Source organism: Lontra canadensis, unplaced genomic scaffold (assembly GCF_010015895.1).
Source record: "Lontra canadensis isolate GAN:19392208 unplaced genomic scaffold, GSC_riverotter_1.0 scaffold76, whole genome shotgun sequence".
NCBI classification, from domain to species: Eukaryota; Metazoa; Chordata; class Mammalia; order Carnivora; family Mustelidae; genus Lontra; species Lontra canadensis.
The window spans coordinates 5,116,423-5,135,480 of record NW_022631070.1 but is presented as its reverse complement, the minus strand read 5'-3'; the positions used below and the strand labels follow the sequence as shown (position 1 = coordinate 5,135,480).

The following is a 19,058-nucleotide window of genomic DNA, read 5'->3' as shown; positions in this document are numbered from 1 at the left end:
TATATATATGAAATGTTATGTTAGTCACCACACAGTACATCATTAGTTTTTGATATTGTTTGCATGATACATTTATATATTGTGATACGATGGCCATTTTGCAACAGCCCCTCTATCACATCACGTAAGTTTTCTTTTTTCTGGATGGAATAATGACATTTCTTTTATTTTCAATCTCCAGATTTACTTTTCATCTTCTCCCTAAACCCAAGGGAAATAAATATAGGCATCCCCCAGGTTTTTGAAAGTTTACGTTTGCCACTTCGCTTTCATGAGAGATCTACATTATTACCTGCTTTTGCTAGCTGAAAAAAAAAATCTGAAGAGGATTTTCTCTTTTACAGAAAAAAGAAAAGTACAAATAATATCCTGCATTGGTTTTGCAGCAAGCTGGCAAGAGGCAGCACACCTGAACATCAAGAGTTGTACCACCCAGTCCCTTCCCCAGGAACTGCACTCAGCAGCTCAGCATCCAGCATCCAGAGTTTTGAACTGTGTGAGCATTAGTGCTTGATGTCAAGTATGCTGTGCCTCAGTTAGCAATATGTGTTCTAAGCTATTAGAAAAGCCTAAGGTGATTTTTTTGGGTCTGGGAATACTCAAAAAGTATTCTATATAAAGTAATAGTAATTGTTTCTTTGCTTTATGTCATTTTGGCTTACAAAAAATTTCATGGGGGTATCATGGGGAAGATGGCAGAGAAGGAGGATCTTGAGCTTACCTCATCCCATGAGCACAACAAGGTAACAGTCACATCTATGCAACTAACACTGGAAATGACCTGAAGACTGGCAGAACAGACCCTCCATAGTTGATTATACTCAGGAGGCCACATTTAGAAAGATGGAAGGAGTATAGATACAGTTGGGAACCAAACCCATGTGAGACTAGCCACAAATGGAAGGATACCACAAGCACAGAGAAGCCAGAGGATCAGATGCCACAGAAGGCACCCCTGGCATGGGGGCCTGTACTGAGAAGATAAATGTCAATAACATTTGGCTTGGAAAACCCGTAGGGCTTGAAACTAGGAGCTTTAAAAATCAGCAGCCTTAACTCTGGGGAGAGCAGGAGCGTGACACGAAAATGAGTCCCTATCACACAGAACTTAAAGAACCATCATAATAACTTGGCTCAAGACAGCACAGAAGCAGCAGTTTAAAAAATGCCTGGGGTATACATTAAGATCTATGGATGAATCTTAGAATGTGTGCTGGAGAGTCAGGGATCTTCAGGGGATTTCTCTGGGAACAAAACTATGGGCAGGCACCAAGAGAAATCTCTTTCCCTTCCCAAGCCTAGATAGCCAGATGACTGTGAGATCCATCTACTTTGACAATACCACATGCCCTGCCCCAGCAATCATCTGTGGACCTGCCCCATTCAACGTGCCCACTTCAGCAGGCATCCCTCTAAAGCAGCTCTTGCCCCACCAACACCACAGGAAACCCCAGTAGGGACCAGTACCACTCCTAAGTAACTGCCCATCCTAAGTAACATCCCCATCTGCATAGAGGAGATAACTACACACACCAGTGCACCCCTCGTTCCAACATTCAGTCTCACCTAGTTGTGCAGGGAGGGATCAACGCCCCTCAGTGAACCTGCAGCTGTAGCAGAAAGGTTAACCCTAGATAGGCTGATTGTTGGCTCCACCCACCAACAACCCCACAGTGGCATTAGACAGGCCTCTCAGTCGTTTGGGGAAGAGAGCCTGCCCTGTGCACCCACAGCAGGCAAAGTAGGTCAGTGCAGCCTGCTCAGCTGAAGGCAATTATGGCTCAGCCTCCCCAATAGGGTACACACTGTCCAGCCACGAACACCTCTGGAGCTCCTAATTCTTATGACCCGGGGAACTGCACTTCATGACACCATAGGACCTCTTCTTATCAAGGCCATTACTTTCAAGAACAGGAGATGTAGTTGAATGCCTAATATGCAGAAACAAACACAGACAAAATGAGACAGAGAGAGATCACAAATGAAAGAACAAGACAAAAATCACAGTGAAAGAGCTAAAATGAAAAGGAGATAAGCAGTTTTCTTTCTTTTTTTTTTTTTTTTAAGATTTTATTTATTTATTTGAAAGATCACAAGTAGGCAGAGAGGCAGGCAGGGAGAGGGAGGGAAGCAGGCTCCCTGCTGAGCAGAGAGCCCAATGTGGGGCTCGATCCCAGGACCCCGGGATCATGACCTCAGCCAAAGGCAGAGGCTTTAACCCACTGAGCCACCCAGGCGCCCCAAGCAGTTTTCTTGATAAAGAATTCAAAGTAGTAGTCATAAAGATACATCCGGACTTGAGAAAACAGTAGATGATCTCAGTGAAATCTTCATCAAGGAGACAGAAAATAGAAAATAAGAACCAACCAGAGCTTTAGAATATAAGAACTGAAATAAAAATACACTAGAGGGAATCAAGAGCAGGTTAGAGAATGCTATCTGAAAGGGATGAGCAATCTGAAAGGGAGAGTAATGGAAAGCAAGCAAGCTGAATAGCAAAAATAAAAAATAAAAAATAAGTTAGGGAACTTGGCAACACCATTAAGAATTATAACACTGCATTGTAGGGATTCCAGAAGGAGGAGAAAGAGAAAGGGGGACAGAAAATTTATTTGAAGAAATAAGAGCTGAAAACTTTCCTATTCTGGGGAGAAAATAAGCTTTTTAGCCCAGGAAGCAAAGAGAGCCCCAAACAAGATGAACCCAAGGAGGTCCACAATAAGACCCATAATGATAAAAATGGCAAAAAGTCATGATAAAGAGAGAGATCTTAAAAACAGCAAGAGAAAAGAAAACAGTTACAAACAAGGGAAACCCCATAAGGCTATTTCAGCAGAAATTTTGGAGGCCAGAGAGCGTGGCATGATATATTCAAAGTGTTGAAAGAAGAAAGCCTGCAACCAAGAATAGTCTATCCAGCAAGGCTATCATTCAGAATAGAAGGAGAGATAAGAGAGTTTCCCAGACAAACTAAAGTTAAAGGAGTTCATTACCGCTAAACCAGCTTTATAAGAAATGTTAAGGGGGAATTCTTCAAGTGAAAAGAAAAGCCATAATTAGAAGAAAATTATGAAAGGAAAAGAATTCACTGGTAAAAGCAAATATATAGTAAAGGTAGTAGATTAATTATGTATAAAGCCAGTATGGTGGTTAGAACACAAAAGTAGTAAAATCAATTATATCTACAAAAAGAGTCAAAGTATTCACAAAATAAAAAGGTATAAAATATGACATCCTATACATAAAGGCAGGGGAGGAGTAAGAATTCAGTGCTTTTAGAATGTGTTTGAACTTAAGTGACCATCAACATAATATAGGCTGCTGTACACATAAGATGTTATATATAAACTCAATGGTAAAAGCAAATCAAAAGCCTGTAATAGATATACAAAAAGTAAAGAGAAAAGAATCCAAGTGTAACAGTAGAGAAAGGCATCAAATCACAATGAAAGAGTAATGGAGGAAAGAAAAAAGAAAATAGAGAAAAACTACAAAAACAGCTAGAAAACAATTAACAAAATGGCTATAAGTACACACCTGTCAATAATTACCGTAAATGTACTAAATGCTCCAAAAAAAAGTCATAGCATGCCTAAATGGATTAAAAAAAAAAAAAAAAGATCCATCATATGCTGCCTACAAGAGACTCACTTCAGACCTAGAGACACATACAGACTGAAAATGAAATCTGGGAAAACATATGCCATGCAAACAGAAAGAAAAAAAAAAAAGGCTGGGGTAGCAATACTTACATCAGACAAAACAGACTTTAAGACAAAGGCTGCATCAAGACAAAGAAGGGCACTACATAATGATAAAGGAATCAATCCAACAAGAGGACATAAAATTATGAATATTTATGCACCCAACATTGCAGTACCAAATTGAATAAAGCAAATATTAACATGTAAAGGGAGAAATTGATAGTAATACAATAATACTAGGGAAATTTAATACACCACTTCTATCAATGGATAAAAGGTCAATAAGAAAACAGTGGCTTTGAACAATATATTAGAGCAGATAGATGTAACAAGATATATACAGAACACTCCAGCCCAAAACAGTAGAATACACATTCTTCTCAAATACACATGGGACATTCTCCAGAATATATCACATTAGTTCACTCACACACAAAAAGTCAATAAATTTAAGGATACCGAAGTCAGATCAAGCCTCCATTCGAACACTGTGGTATGAAACTGGAAACCAATTAAAAGAAAATAATCTGGAAAAAACATGAACACATAGAGCTGAAGGACATACTCCTAAACAACAAATGGGTCAACAACTCAAAGAGGAAATCAGAAATTCATGGAGACAAATAAAAACAAAAAGACAATGATCTAAAATTTTGGGGCCATAGCAAAAGCAGTTCTAAGAGGGAACTTTATAGCAATACAGGTCTATCTCAAGAAATAAGAAAAATCCCAAATATAATAACGTAACCTTACACCTAAGGGAGCTAGAAAAACAAAAGCAAAGCCCAAAGATAGTAGAAGGAAGGAAATATAAAGATTAGAGAAGAAATAAATTAAACAGAGACTTAAAAAATAATTAAAAAAATCAATGAAACCAAGAGATGGTTCTTTGAAAAGGTAAACAAAATTGATAAACTTTTAGTCACAATCATCAAGGAAAAAGAAGACTCAAAATCAAATGAAGAAGAATAACAACTTTACCACAGATATACAAACAATTACTTAAAAAAATTATGAAAAATGGAGTGCCATCAAATTGGACAACCTAGAAGAAATGGATAAATTCCTAGAAACATATTCCAAGACTGAATCTTGAGGATATACAAAATCCAAACAGGCTGATTACTAGTAATCAAATTGAATCAGTAGTCAAAAATTCCCAACAAAACTCCAGGACCAGATGGCTTTCCAAGGGAAATTCTATCGAACATTTAAAGAGGGTTTAATACCTATTCTTCTCAAACTATTCAAAAATATACAAGGAGGAAACTTCCAAATTCATTCAATGAGGCCAAGATTACCCTGATACCAAAACCAGGCGAATATGATACCAAAAAAAGAAAACCATGGGCCAATAGCTCTGATTAACTTAGATGCAAAAATCTTCAAAAAATATCAGCAAACTGAATTAGGCAACACATTAGAAAAAACATTCACCACAATCAAATAGCTTTTATTCCAAGGATGCAAGAATACCTCAGTATTTACAAATCAATCAATGGGACATACCACATTAACAAGAGGAAGGATAAAAACCTCATGGTCATCTCAACAGATGCAGAAAAAGCATTTGACAAAATAAAAAACAACATTAATTCATGATAAAAACTCTCAACAAAGTGAGTTTAGAGGAAACATCTCAATGTAATAAAGACCACAGATGACATACCCACAGCTAACATCATACTCAATGGTGAAGAACTAAAATCTTCTTCTCTGAGATCAGGACAAATAAGGATGTCCACTCAAGCCACTTTAATTCCACACAGTACTGGAAGTCCTAGCTGTCGCCATCAGAAAAGAAAAAGGAATGAATACCATCCAAACTGATAAGGAAGAGGTAAAACTGTCACTATTTGCAAATGACATATTATCTTTAGAAAACTGTAAAGACTGCATCAAAACACTATTGTAACTAATGAAAGTCAAGAAAATGCAAAATTAATATACTGAAATCTGTTGCATTTCTATACACTAATAACAGAGTAATAGAAAAAGAAATGAAGAAAACAATCCCATTTACAATTGCATCAAGAAGAATAAAATACTTAGGAATAAATTTAACCAAGGAGGTGAAACCTGTACTCTAAAAACTATAAAACACTGATGGAAGAAATTGAAGATGACAGAACAACTGGAAAGATATTCTGTGCTCATGGCTTGGAAGAATTAACATTGTTAAATTGTCCACACTACCCAAAACAATTTACAGATGCAGTGTAATCCCTATCAATATACCAACAGCATTTTTCACAGAACTAGGACAAATAATATTAAAATTTGAATGGAATCACAAAAGACCTTGAATAGCCAAGTCATCTTGAGGAAGAAGAACAAAGCTGGAGGTATCACAATCCCAGATTTCAAGAAACATTACAAAGCTATAATAATCAAAACAGTTTGGTACTCACACAAAAACAGACATATAGATCAATGAAACAGAATAGTGGGTCCAGAAATAAAAACATACCTATATGGTCAATTAATTTATGACATGGGAAGCCAGAACATACCATGGGGATAAATAGTTTTTTCTTTCTTTTTTAAAAAATAGTCCTTTAAACAAATGGTGCTGGGAAAACTGAACAGCTACATGCAAAAGAACAAAACTGCATTCCTTTCTTATACCATGCACAAAAATAAACTCACAATGGATTGAAACCTAAGTGTCAGACCTAAAACCATAAAACTCCTAAAAGAAGACATAGGCAGTAATCTCTTAGACATCAGTCTTAGCCACATGTTTACAGATCTGTCTCCTGGGCAAGGGAAACAAAAGCAAAAATAAAGTATTGGGACTACACCAAAATAAAAAAGCTTCTGCACAGCAAAGGAAACCATTAACAAAACAGAAAGGCTACCTAGTGGGGTGCCTGGGTGGCTCAGTGGGTTAAGCCTCTGTCTTCGGGTCAGGTCATGATCTCAGGGTCCTGGGATCGAGCCCTGCATCGGGCTCTCTGCTCAGCAGTGAGCCTGCTTCCTCCTCTCTCTGCCTGCCTCTCTGCCTACTTGTGATCTCTCTCTCTCTCTGTCAAATAAATAAATAAAAATCTTAAAAAAAAAAACCACACAAAACGGCTACCTAGTGAATGGAAGAAGATGTTTGCAAAAGATATATCTGGGGCGCCTGGGTGGCTCAGATGCTTGAGCGTCTGCCTTCAGCTCAGACCCCTGCCCCCACTTCCCACCCTCTTTCCTAATGGGGCACATTTTGGTTTCACTTCCAAGAAGTAGGAGGCTCTTATCTATCAGACCAGGTAAATGGAGAATTTAAATGCAGAGGACTCAGGTTAGGGTTGACCAAGATTAATCACTGACAATGACTCCACTGAGGGCCAGGATAGCTACCTTTTTTCGCAGGTGCTGGTACACACGGCACCCTAGCTTCACCTTTTATGGAGCACGGGAGACCAATTTCAACTGGACCTTCTCTGAAGATGTGTTCAGTATCTCTTAAGCAGCGAGCCTGGAGTAGAAACAAAGAGTTAGACCACTGACCTACCCATCCACTACAGCCGGGACAGCTCAGCCTGCTGCTCTTGGGGATGAGATCCATTTAACATTTCTAAATGCATTAGAAAACCAACATTCTTCTTTCCTTTAGCACTCCTTTAGGATTCCATACCCTGGAGGAGTCTATAGCCAGGGTTGAGGGGGAGGGGCAGCTAACTGGTTTTTCCTATGCTATCTACATCATTCAGTCACAAATAAGAATGGAAGGTCAATGGATGAAAAAATAGCTTTCATAGGCAGCACCAAGTCTTAAAGAGGTTTTGTTCTTGGATAGGTAAATTCAGCATGCTAGTGCACATGAGTAAGTGGCAAGGCAGAAGTTTCCCTGGACTCCATGTTCTGTGCTCATTTTAGGGATGATTCTAGCAAGGATATAAGTATAAAGATGGTAATGAATCCTCAATAATCTTAATGAATTTGTTTCTGCTCTTGCTTATCCCACAAAGAATTTAAGATCTTCTAAAGAACTATGCAATTCAAATGTATTAAATAAATAGGCATATGAGGATGAAAGTCAGGGCAAAGACAGGGGCTCAGGGACAGACCCCATGTTGTCCCACAGCTCCAAGGGCAAAAGGACTGGACTGGTCCTTGCTGAGTGGAAATCACAGGAACTCAACCTAAATCCCTTTCCTACCTGTTGAGTGCTTTCAATCATGGCCAGTGCTTCAGCCATTAGCTTCTGGTTTATGCCACAAAGGTTGGCCACCTTTGTCTGGCATCTGTGGTGGACGTTCATGCCACATGCTGAAAAGGAGAAAGAGTCACTGAGCGAAAGCAGCAGAACTCACTGAGTGGACTTTTCACAGGACTGTTGTAGGTACACATATGTTGAGGGACAACTGGTAAATATCTAGAGCCATCCTCCCAGCAGAAGGAGACACTGCACACAAATAAATTAGTTAGGGCAGTATTTTTATGATGTCTCTATGCTTCCACCTCCCCTTGCCAAGACTACCACACAGACCAGATGTTCCTCTATTTGATGCTGGGGAATGACTCCCACTTGAGTCAGAACCAGAGGCTTGCTGATAGGGGAGTATGCATTTACACTGTGCCCCTGCTGAGAGAAAAACATGACGCTGACTCTCTGGGGGTGGGGGGGAAATGTGCAATGCTGGGATGCAAGGTGATTTACTCCCACTCTGGACTGGAGCCCAAACAACCCCTTTCCCACATGGACCCCAAGGAGTTTCTCTCACTCTAAGTTGAAGCCCAGGGTGCAACCTCAGCCAGCAGAACTGAAATGGAAAGGACAGGGGGTGGTCTGAGCTTAGGGACAAGCGGGGGAGGACAGAAAGTGGCCTGGAGACCTCATCTTCATCCTATCACAGAGTTGGGCTAGTTCAACCAAATGATTTATATAGACCTATGATCCCGGGGGAATGTTCTGATTAGTCCCGAAAACAGCACAAGAAAGGTCCACCCTCCACTCACTGTGATACCATGGGCTATCTTGGATTGGGATGTGTGTGCACCTGTCCGTCTGTATAAAGACAACCACAACTTCACATTGTTAGTTTAGAATACCAAGATTCCGCTTATGAAATATTGCCATTACAATAAAAAAATAATTTAAGATTTCCAAACTCTGGCTGATAGAATTCTATTCTCAAGTCCTATTTCATTCTATCAGGGTCTATCAATAGGGGTTTTTATAAGGCAGTAGGCAGGACAGGCTATAAAATAGTGCACTTTTACCCTCACCTGTTTATTAGCCCATTTGTGTGTAAAGAACTTAGCACAGTGATTGGCCCTAAATAAGTACTCAACAAATACTTCTTTTTCATCTTCATTATTTATTCCAATGAGATATGTTTTAAAATACTTAAGTGAAACTTTAGCAGGCTTCAGCCTTTAGTTTTAACTAGCTTATTCTTCTCAGATAGTTCCTAATAAAAATAAACTAGCATTTTCTGTGTAAGTATAGCCTAGTACTTGTCCCAGCCTATATGCATTGATATAACCAAAATCTGTTCTAAGTGAAATCTTCTATGTATATCTAAATTCTGTAATACAGTAACAGTGCTGCTGCTGAGGGCACTCTGCCCTTCTGAATTTAGCAGGACTCCTACTGGACTTGAGGCAGGTTGCACACTCAGCAGCCCTTGCTGCATTTCCTTACTCTTTACCACACGCCAAAGGGAGGCAGCAAACAAGGACTGAGCGTGGGGGGTTTGGAGAGTTTCACTTTGTTTTTGAAACATGGTAGCTGGACCTAAGCTTTTCTCAGACACACTCCCATGAAGGCAGGCCCCATTCCCACTTTGATAATGTCATATGTCTCTGTTACTGACCTATTAGGTGATAACTTGATCTCTTTGAGTGCAAACAGTCCCTTTGGATGGTGATTTTCATGGGAATTAAAGTGGAGAGAGAAAAGGATAGAGTGAAGATGAAGGGAGGCCTTATTTAGGAAGGTGACTTAGAAGAGAACAAGACAGAAAAACAGGGCCAAGGCAGAGGAACAGAGCCCAAAGAGTAGATTGGAAGGGGAGGTAATGTCAAGGGCATGGGGGGCAAGGACACAGTGATGTCTGCAGGTGTCAGCCTTGAGAGCAGAGGGTGTTGGGGGGGACAGGGAGGGGAGGAAAGGGGAGAGGAGAGGAGGGGGGAGAGGAGAGGGGCTGCCTGGCCTGTAGGAGGAGAGGGGAGAGAGAGAAAGAGAAGGGACGGGGGAGAAAGAATGTTAGGGGGGGATGGAACAGAGCAGGTGTGTGGGTCGTGAAACAATGGCAAGAACCCTCATGGATGTTCTGAGTTCAGAGGCATCAGTCAGGCTGCTGGCACCACTGGGCAGGTGGGGTGCTCAGGCTCCAGGGTAAAGGAACTTGCCCTGTGAGGGAGAACATCAGAGGACCTGGGGAACCCGCAGAGGAGATCTGATTGCTCATGCCTGCTTGTTCAATTCTGAAATTACTCTTGCCTGTGAATGCCTAAAGATAAGGATACTCCACAGAGTACCAGGGCCCCATCTGTGCTCTTGAACTGGTGTAGACAGCAAGGTGCACAGTGCTGTTCCTAAGGGATGATTAAGGTGAATTTTCACCGCATGTGAAAACCTAACCCTCCCCATCTCTACAAGACACCACTCCAGACTTCACCAGACACATGAGCACAGTGGGCATGAGGAAGAGAAGGCTGTTGAAGGTGACCCTCACCTTTATCACTTAAAAGATAAGAATTTTAAAAGATGAAGCCAGCGGCATAAAACAAAATGGGAAGGCCAAGAAAAAGCAAAGTGGCTTCCATATTTAATAATCTGAAATAGAAAGACCTCTGCTGCAACCAGAGGCCCTCCTTTCTGAATGTCTAGCCCTGCCCCACCCTCCCTCCCAGCGCAGAAGGCACAAGTGCCCTACTGGAGTTTCCCTCCCTACTGCATAATCCTGGTGTAACAGATCTCAGTTTCCAAAGGTTATTGCCTTAGAAATTTGAACTTTTAGAGCAAGAACATGCTTTTTGCTTTCTTCAGGGCAGGTCTGAGAAGCACAATCAGGCCTTGCTGCAATGCCAGCCTTTAAGGAGAGATCAGAGGAAGGGACATGATGGTCCGTGCTGGGCTGGGCCTCCTACTGGGCATGCTTTGGGCATCGACCCTCCAGTCTAAGTCGGAACGCCTACGTGCAGGACCATCCACCAGCCAAGCAGATGTCCCGGGCTTGCTTCTCGGTGGGCTACAGAGAGAATCTTAAGGTGTGAGGGAGATTGGTGGGGGTATAGCTTGAGTGGCCAGGGTCAGAAGGGGCAGGCCAAGAACACCAGGAGACAGCAGTGCAGGTCCCAGGGAAAGTGCCATCTTCCTCTCTTCCTAGCACGAGGTACAACAGAAGGGTGACAGGCCAGGAGACTTGACACAGAGCGTGAGCAGGTTTGCACTTCTCTGGGATTCCGGGATGATGGTGTTGGAGATGGACGGGAAAGAAGAGCAGTGGCCTGCTGTCCTGGGAACTTCAGATTCCTGATCCCAGGGTCCTCTGGGCTAGCCGGAGAAGTCAACCCTCTGTGCCCCCTCTTCTTCTCGTGCTCTCCATTAAAGCTGCAAAGCCACCCCGCTGGGGTTCCGTACGGGCCCCACGCTCATTTCCCACTGGACTCACCGTCGCACTTGAGTCCTTGCCTGGCCAGGCCCCACAGCAGTGTCCCACAGTGCTCGCAGAAGGTCGGGCTTTTGTAATTGTAGACTTTAAATCTATGCGGCATGTCAATTTTGAACCTCTCCTTGTGGAACTGAAAGAAGAGAACATGTGACCACGTGCATGTCCCTGGTTCTCAGCCTCTGGAGTCTTAGCAGCTGCTCTAGCCTAACAGAGCACTAAAAACACTGGAATGGTGTGTGCTTTAAGCCATAAGCTTTCCTTGTCAACCTTACAGACATGGCCAAAGAAGGCAGCCAGCCATTAGCTCCTCCGGGCAAGGGGACTGTGTGCTAAGACACACATCAAGTAACCAGGAATACGCTGAGGTTTGAGACATTCTCACGGGTAGGCTAATATCCTCAGGAAGGTGGGACTGGGATTACTTATCTAAATGGGATCTGGGTGAACACTGCACTGCCCTTCCTATTTTAGTATACATATTGCCTTTTCTTTTTCAACTCAGAACTAGGACTCTAACCTTTGGAAGATGTTATATAATGCCTCCTCTAGGGGAAACCCTGTTTCAGGTTTATTACTATAAAAGCCTAAGTATGGAGAATTTCGTAGCTATTACACATGGATTGGAGGGGGTGAGCAGCAGGTGACAGGTCCTGCCAGTGCTATGGATAAGCATGTCACACGTATTATCTTTTACACAGGTTATATTGCAAATACCCCCTTGCAGGAGCCTTTATTAGAGTCCTCAGTTGATAAATGAGGAACGTAGGCACAGAGAGGACAAGATACTTGTTTAGGTCCCACAGCTGTGAGCTGGGACATCTACAGGCCTGAAGTCAGAATCAGCCTATCCTCTTTCCGTCATGACCCTTTCTTCTCTCAAAGTCAAGGTGATGAGTTAGGAGATGGGAAGAGGGGAGATGAGAGGGGGTGCTGGTAGCTGATGTATTACAGGATTTTTTGTTTTGTTTTGTTTTCCAGAGTTGAAATTCTCTCCTTTAGCCAAACATATCACGTGAACAACAGCAATAACAGAACCATGAGGTCTGATTCCTGGTGAGAATACCAATATTCTTGTGTAATATAGAAAGTTTTACTTAAGACTTATAATCTCCTCAGAAGTTTTTAATTAAACAATTTCCTTGGGAATGTGCACAGCCATGAAGCCTTAAGCTTTTTCATTAACAGTGATATATCTAATATTTCCACCGAGGATGTTGGCTAACATCGGGTCATTAGAACAGCTGTTTAGAATTGTTCAAATGTTACTCAGAACTTATCTTAGCCATTTTCAACCAAGAAAAAATAATTTTCAGATCTCATTTTGTATAAACATTTCCATACAAAGATGAACAATTTATGTCAAGGTCTGGGCTGGAAGACTTCAACCTCAAATTTTGACCCCTCGCTCAAAATAGTTCCAAATATGTCTGGAAAAGACTATAGATTTGTATTTTCCAATTAGCCACATGGGCCAAGTGAGTCTGTGCAAGATGACAAGACAATACACTATCAGTGTAAAGCACATTCTGGATTCTGAAGATTTTTTATGAGAAAAATAATGTAAACTATCTCCTCAATTTTTATACGAGGATACCTGAAAATTTTAAGTTGCACTTGCGGCTCTCATTCTGTTTTCAGGGAAAGCTACTGAAGTTAACAGTCATTCTTATAATTTGTGATTTTCCCAGGAAAACTGAAGGCATCACGTAGAGAGAGCAGGAGGCAGGTTGGGAGGTGGCAATTTCATTTAAAGAAACAAAACACTTGTCAGAGAAAGACAAATATTACATGATCTCACTTATATGTGGAATCCAAAAAACCAAACCAAAACAAAGTCCCACCAAACTCATAGAAAGGGATCAGACTTGTGGTTCGCAGAGGTAGGGGGTAGGAGGAAGGTGGAAGTGGAGGAAGGTGGTCAAAAGGTACTTCTGCTCATAAGATAAATAAGTCCTAGGGAGGGAATGTACGGCATGGTGACCACAGCTAACACTGCTGTGCGATATACAGGGAAGGTGTTCAGAGAGTAGATCTTAAGAGTTCTCATCACAAGAAGAAATCTTGTTTTCTCTTTTTATTGGATCTATGTAAGATGACGGATGTTAGCTGAACCTATTGTGGTGATCATTTCATAGTATACACAAGCCAAACCATCATCATGTATGCCTTAAATGTATACAGTGATATATGCCAATTATTGCTTAATAAAACTGGGTGGGGGGAGTCTATCACACTGCTCTGGGAGACTGAGATCTGAACTTTTGTCCCAGGCCAACTACTTATATCAAATGTGACTGACTGCAGACAAACTACTTTAACCTCTTTGAGCTTTAGCAGAGTCAGTTTTAATAGGAGACTGTCCCCTTCTAACTCTAACTTTTAAAAGAAACTCTGCTCTACAGAACCCAACCAATTAGCCATCTCTGTGCCTGCCCCGTGGCTGGAGAAAATCACACACCCGGGCAGGTTGGCCCCTCAAACTCAGGCTGACTTTGCATGGTCCTCAGCAATCCCACTCTTCCTCTCTAACCACCTTGCTTTTCCATCCCAAGATAATTCTCTCACAGGTCCTTTCTCCTCAAAGCCACTTGCGGCCTTCTCTTCTTCCTCCCACCAACCTTCAGATGACACTGAAGGTAAGCTGTCTCAGCGAAGCTCTCTCATCTGCCTGCCCCCAAATCTACAATCCGCCATCATCACCTTCTCCCTTTCTGTTACAATTGATGAACCAACCATCTCTCTGTTAGAGACCCATCTCCACATGTGCTTTAGACATCATCCCCTCTTGCCAAGGGTGGACTTCTTCCTCCTTGACTGCTTTGGTTGTTGCTTTCTCTCTAGCTTCATCCATCTCTCCTCTCTCTCTAGCAGTGGAGATATTCCCATCCCTTTGTTTCACCTCCTTTCAGAGACTGTCCTACTTCAATGAGCTTCAGGTTAATATTCCTGATAATATTAGCACATAAATTGTTTCCATGTCACCAACTCTCAGTGACCGTCAGTGTTGGTCAGTGAAGCAAACACCTCTACGATTTTCTGAAATTTCTCCAATCAAGGGCTCTGGAGATCTCCACAGGGTCCTCATTTTTCTCAACTTCTTAACTGCCCTGAATGCAACTGAGCCCTTTGCTTTCTGGTTTCTGTAACCTCATGTACTCTTAATATCTGAAGAGCCCTATATCAACTCTCAGTCTTTAGCACAAGCTCCTTCTCTTCTACCTAACATGCAACTTTAGATTCCTTTGGGGAATTTATATATTTGGTCTACTGGTTCCTGTGAATTCCAAATGCATGTAGTATTGTCCACTTGATACCCCCACTTGGATGTCCACGGGCATCTCAGCTGGACTTATTAAGAACTGAAATATCAATTTCTCCTTCAGTCTTACTTTGTTAATGGTTCTGCCACTTCCCCACTGTTCAAGACAGACACTTAGGCATCATCTTTATTTCCCTCTTTTTTATTTTCCACTTCCAATCCATTGACAAATCCAGTCATTTCTAACAAGAAAATCACCCGAAAACCTGATCACTTTGTTCCCTCTCCATTGTTACCATACTGGTACAAGCCAACAACCTTTCTCCTTGAGAGGACTTCTGCAGTCACCTCTGGTTTTTACATTCATACCTCAACCCATAATTTCCCCTATATCAGTCATCACGTGGGCTTCCCACTATAGGTCAAATAAAATCCAACCACTTCTCCAGGGTCTTAAAAAAATAAAAATCTAATCTAGGTCCTGCCAAGTTCCCCAACTTCGTATTCTATTCACTTTCTTACCCTCGCTGTTCTAGCTGCATGGTCTCATTTTAGTTCCTAGAACATGCTGACTCTTTCCTCCTTGGGGCCTTTTCTGTCTGGAGGCTGCTTCCTCCTGCTGTTCATATAGCTGGCTCCTTTACCCTTAGCTCTCAGCTTAAATGCTCACCTGGGAGATTCCCTTAACTTAGGTTTATGTAGGTCACTCAATTTTTCTCCATCATCACACCTTGTTGGTTATTTAATATAAATGGAAAAAATACATTGCTGTTTGTTAATTATGTGTTTCCCTAATTTTACAGTAAGTTCTATAAAAGGAAGACCAGGTCTGTTTTGTGCTCTGTTTTGCATTGTACATAGTAGTATAGTACCTTCCATGTATTACATATACACTAAATATTTGTTGAATGAAGAAAGAAAGTATGCCTGACTCTCTAGCTCTCCTTCCCTTCCCTACAGGGTAACATCCAACCTGTCCTTATGCCATATGTCTTAAAGTTCATTATGAAAGTAACACTTGCCTCTCAACATAAGAATTATACTTCTGTTACATCTCACACTAACCTTGTAAATGCCTGCATCTGTATTTTGTCATCATTTGCCTCTAATCCTTAACTGTCCATTCTAGCTATAGATGCCACAAGATTTGTTCTCATATAATTGACCAAAACTGTTTCCTGGGCACTCTCTATCATGATGTCCTGGAAAAGGTAGAGTCATCAATAGTCTTATTTTGTTTTTCGTACTTACCCCCTGGTTTTGGATCTCAGTAATAATCATTACTGAAGAGGAAAGGGTTTTATGGAGATTGCTGTTCATTGATAAGCTTATGCATTCAAGCTCAGGCAATACTAAAAAGAATTAGTGGGCTGTAAAACTGAATGTTAGGATAAAATGACCATATTCCAGACAGAAAGAGGAACCCGAACACATACCATGGTTTCTCGGCTATTGATGGCTGATCCCGTGCATTTAGCTATAACTTTATCGATACACTTCTTGTGAATTGCTGCATTACACTCTGAAAAGAAATTATTGCAACTTAAGATTTTCAGAAGTTAAGGAACAACAAAGTAAAAAGAATGACAATAAGACAACAGAAAGCCTTCTTACTTACGTCGGCACTGGTAGCCTTGTTTGTTCAGACCCCTGAAATAAAGCACATGTCTGGCTTACTTGGAGGTTTGCGCCAACAGCAGCACCATAAACGTTCAAACAAGATCCCATAGCTTCCTAGTATCACAAAGCATTCCCTGATCAGCAGCCCTGGTCTGTCACTGGATGAAAGTGTTAACATGTATTGTTGTTTTTTGTTTTTTAATTTCTACTGCTTTGTTGAAAGTCTGATAATTAAATGAGAAACTGTGTTTCTCCTCTCACTCGTGTTTTTTCCAAACAAACATGTAGAGATGAAAATACATGACTGAAAATGCATCACAGGCTCCTAGTAGCAAATTTCCATGTCTTACACTTAAAAATTCATTGTCTCTCTAAGCTCGGTAGAGATAAGCAAAGATATCTGTACAATGTGTTGCTTCCTTTTTCTGAGTATCTGAGAATATTTGCAACCACTAAATTCTTGAGCGTAAGACTCATTCCTGAGAAATGCTCATTATTAGAAAGGAAGACAATTCTAATCATTCAATGGAAACAGTTGGTGGAAATCCATCAAAAGTCTATTTGACCTTTAGATTCCCTAGTTAGACTGGGGTGGTGAGCTGATGGATTCTGAAGCAGCCCAAAGGAAAAAACACCCCATCAAGAGGCGAGGACGCAGAGACCAGAGACAGGAGTCATTTCAAGTCTCTGCAGTCCCATCGCCTTTGCTGTGTGCTTACTGAGGTTGAACTGATCTCTGTCTGAGGGCTGCTAAGATGCCCAAGAGCCCGTGAACATCTAAACCCATTAGCTCCAAAGCAAAAGTCTTGCATTTCACACACATTAGTAACAGCACAGTTGGGCTATTAAGGTGGTAGAGGTTTCAACTGTAAAACTGTGCCAGCAGTAAAGATGTTTCCCTCTTCTGTCCTTCCCTCTTACCCCGAGTGGCCCCCATTTAATCAGAAGCTAAAGTTCTTGAAAACTTTTTCTGCTAGAGCTGGATTCCTTTCTCTAGAGGAGTCATATTACGAAAATATTGTATAGATTCACACTCTTTAAGCCTCATCCTTCCATGTAGTGCTTATGCCAGCACACTCCCCTGAGGGTGGAGCATGCTGGGCATGACAGGTTGAGAGGATCTGACTCAATGCACAAGCTGAAGTTTGGAGTGAAATGCCAAGTTACCATACCAGACAAACTCATGGCAGACAGAGCAAAATGTGGGTTGTGGGAAAAAGGTGGCGGTGAACTCATGGCACTTGACATGGTGGACTTTGGCCTGTTTGATGGCTCCTCGGCGGTGATGCAAAGCGAAGAAGCCTTCAGTCTCAAATTCACTCATGTCCTTTGTGTCTGCAGGAACAGGACAAGGGACAAAGTGGGTGGAGGGGAGATGGGGAAAAGATGGAGACAGACAAGTAATTAGGCAAGCACTGAAACCAGTAAAATCCCAGGTTCTTATTAAGGGTGGTATAGCACTAAGCTTCTTTCTTTAATTCTAGAATACAGAATTATTGTAGGGTGTATTACTATATGGTCGAAACAATGAGGTTGGATTACTGGCTCAAGCCCTCATGCCTCTTTGACTGTGCTAAGCTATCCTCTTTCAGTTTTTAAAACCAGAGGTCAGAACTTTCAAAGTATTTATCAACCTCTCCTATTGTCAATAATGAGTCAGCCAGAAAAAGCAGGAAGTGGTAAATACTTTTTGCCTGTATTCAAGAGAATAATGTGGTTACTGACAGCAACTTAGAAACAGCTTTTTTTTTTTTTTTAAATTTCCCAGGATGCTTTATGTCTGGTGGTTTATGGGCAGGGTCCAGTAGATGGAGGGGAGCTGGCCAGACTTGTGTGTGAGGGCAAAAGAACTTTGGAAAGTTTATGCTCTGGTTCATGATGTCCACAGTGATCAGGTGCACCAGCTATAAATTTATAGACTACAGTCTATACAGTCAGCATGGAAAAAGCCAGAAATTAATAGTTGACTGCAATTGTTTTTAAATGTCTAGGTAATTCTGGAATTCTACTCATCTAAATCAAATCATCACATTCACATTTCTTCAGTTCATTCTGGGCTCAGAATATTGGTGAAGGTACTATGATAGTCACTGTCCATAGTGCCCCATGCCAATTTAACATATTTCTAAAAGGCTGGTAAAATTCTGAGAATACTAATGATTCCTGGCTGAAGCACAGACTTGAAGAAAACACACAAAAGCAGGCAATCATGGTTCAAAGTGTAATGACAACTCCAACATTCAAGAGAGAAGAAAATGGTAAACAAGAGATAAATATAAAAGGGAGAAGATATTTGCAAATGACACTACAGATAAAGAGCTGGTATCCAAGATCTATAAGGAACTTCTCAAACTCAACACCCAAAAAACAGACAATCAAGTCAAAAAATGGGCAGAAGACATGAACAGACACTTCTCCAAAGAAGACATACAAATGGCTAACAGACACAAGAAAAAATGTTCATCACCATTAACCATCAGGGAAATACATATCAAAACCACATTGAGATACCACCTTACAGTAATAAAATTAGGATTCCCGGAATAATTCACTTCTATTGCCTGAATTTAAAAGTAATTTTATACTTTATTTCATTTCATATGGACCAAAATAGAAATGAGTCAGATCTTACTGACAAACTACCTACTACGCCAGTCACTAGTTGTAAATAGATCTGCTTATACCAGAACTTGCAGAAAACAGCAGTTGCCTCAGTGACCCTGAATTTAACCCCTCATTCACCAAACCTTAACCTTACCTTAACAAGGCAAGAAACAACAAATTTTGGAGAGGTTATGGAGAAAGGGGAACCCTCTTACAGTGTTGGTGGGAATGCAAGTTGGTATAGCCACTCTGGAAAAC

At 41.2% G+C, this 19,058-nt stretch overlaps 1 protein-coding gene across 6 annotated transcripts in view; it reads right to left on the bottom strand.

Annotated features, from left to right (window-relative positions):
* The window catches only part of PRKCQ (protein kinase C theta), a 173,815-nt gene that overhangs the window by 88,982 nt on the left and 65,775 nt on the right, over window positions 1-19,058 (bottom strand). For all 6 annotated transcript variants that reach the window (XM_032881635.1, XM_032881637.1, XM_032881636.1 and 3 more), the window contains 6 exons: window positions 17,369-17,531; window positions 16,195-16,226; window positions 16,013-16,098; window positions 11,318-11,447; window positions 7,855-7,964; window positions 7,053-7,170 (listed from right to left, as the gene is read on the bottom strand). In XM_032881635.1, coding sequence (XP_032737526.1) covers window positions 7,053-7,170; window positions 7,855-7,964; window positions 11,318-11,447; window positions 16,013-16,098; window positions 16,195-16,226; window positions 17,369-17,531 — 639 coding nt within the window. The remainder of the gene's footprint in view (window positions 1-7,052; window positions 7,171-7,854; window positions 7,965-11,317; window positions 11,448-16,012; window positions 16,099-16,194; window positions 16,227-17,368; window positions 17,532-19,058) is intronic.